Source organism: Penaeus monodon, chromosome 34, assembly GCF_015228065.2.
Source record: "Penaeus monodon isolate SGIC_2016 chromosome 34, NSTDA_Pmon_1, whole genome shotgun sequence".
Classification (NCBI taxonomy): domain Eukaryota; kingdom Metazoa; phylum Arthropoda; class Malacostraca; order Decapoda; family Penaeidae; genus Penaeus; species Penaeus monodon.
The window spans coordinates 9,049,074-9,050,317 of record NC_051419.1 but is presented as its reverse complement, the minus strand read 5'-3'; the positions used below and the strand labels follow the sequence as shown (position 1 = coordinate 9,050,317).

General features: G+C 32.4%; 1 protein-coding gene across 1 annotated transcript in view; it reads right to left on the bottom strand.

Moving 5' to 3' along the window:
• Positions 1-1,244, bottom strand: part of LOC119594807 (basement membrane-specific heparan sulfate proteoglycan core protein-like) — a gene marked incomplete at its 5' end in the record, with an annotated part of 219,836 nt that overhangs the window by 138,344 nt on the left and 80,248 nt on the right. Inside the window, 2 exon segments of the mRNA XM_037943897.1 lie at positions 238-351; positions 670-783. Coding sequence (XP_037799825.1) covers positions 238-351; positions 670-783 — 228 coding nt within the window.

Here is a 1,244-nt window from a genome sequence, read left to right as displayed (position 1 = left end):
AAAATGTTAGTAATTATAGTTGTTACTTCTGAAGCACTAACTTCAGTGAGGATGCAAAAAAAAAAAGGTTTTGTTATGTATTAGTATTCAAATCAAAATATTATTGCTCATGGTTGACAAATTATATCAAATAATATCATAAAAAACAATGTAGAAACTAAAGTATTATAGTAAATGTCATGCAAAACTAGGGAATGGTAAGAGGGAGAAAAAAAAAAAAAATGAAAATAGACAAACCGTATTGACAATTCTCTTCGTCAGAACCATCAACGCAGTGTGGTATTCTGTCGCAATGCTGAGAGGCAGGAATACAGTCCCTATTCCTACAAGTCCACTCGCCAGGACTACATTCTATATTACAAGGACAGATTTGCATGTTTCAGTGGTGCCGAACCTTCTATCATTAAGAGATAGCTCTTTATAGTGTGTGTGTCATGAAGAATATTAAGAACACAAATACTGCAAAGATATCTACAAAGGTATAGTTACAAATATGAAGAAAAACTTAAAAGGTTGTATATTAATACGTTTTAGGAATATCAAACTAAATTCAAACCAAATTCTGAGTAACAATCAAATTCCTTTCCAATCAAAATGTTAGAAAAATATAAACTATATGATGTACAAAGTAAGTACTCAATGGATATTCCCATGAAGATACAACCTCACCTCTTGGACACTGTTCTTCGTCACTATAGTCTCGGCAGTCATACTGTCCATTACAACGGCCTTCTTGGGGTATACAAGTTCCATCACCACAAGTCCACTGCGTTGAATCACATGCTATACAAACATAAAAATTCATGCACAAATCAAGAAGGGTTTTCTGTCACAAGATAACCTTACATTTAGTAACACTTATAGATAATTAAGAAGCTTACTATTACACCCAAAAGGTTACTTTCAGAAGACTATTGAAGAGTCATGCCAAGTTAATACATGAAGTAACTATACTCTAACACTAGGATGCAAACCAGGTAAAACAATGTCTTCCCAATTTAGAGTGCCAAAAATTCTAGATAATTATGTAATTGTAAAAGTTGCATGATCCTTAAACTACACTCACTACAACTAACTTTGGCTATATGAATGGTAGTGAAATGTGTATGTTATATAGTTTGTGTTTGATTTTTTTTTTCTGATAAAAGGAAAATCACATGATGCTACTTACTATTCATGTCCCCCATGAAACCTTAACTTCACAAAACAGAAATAAATCAAGGAACAGATATGTTACACTTACT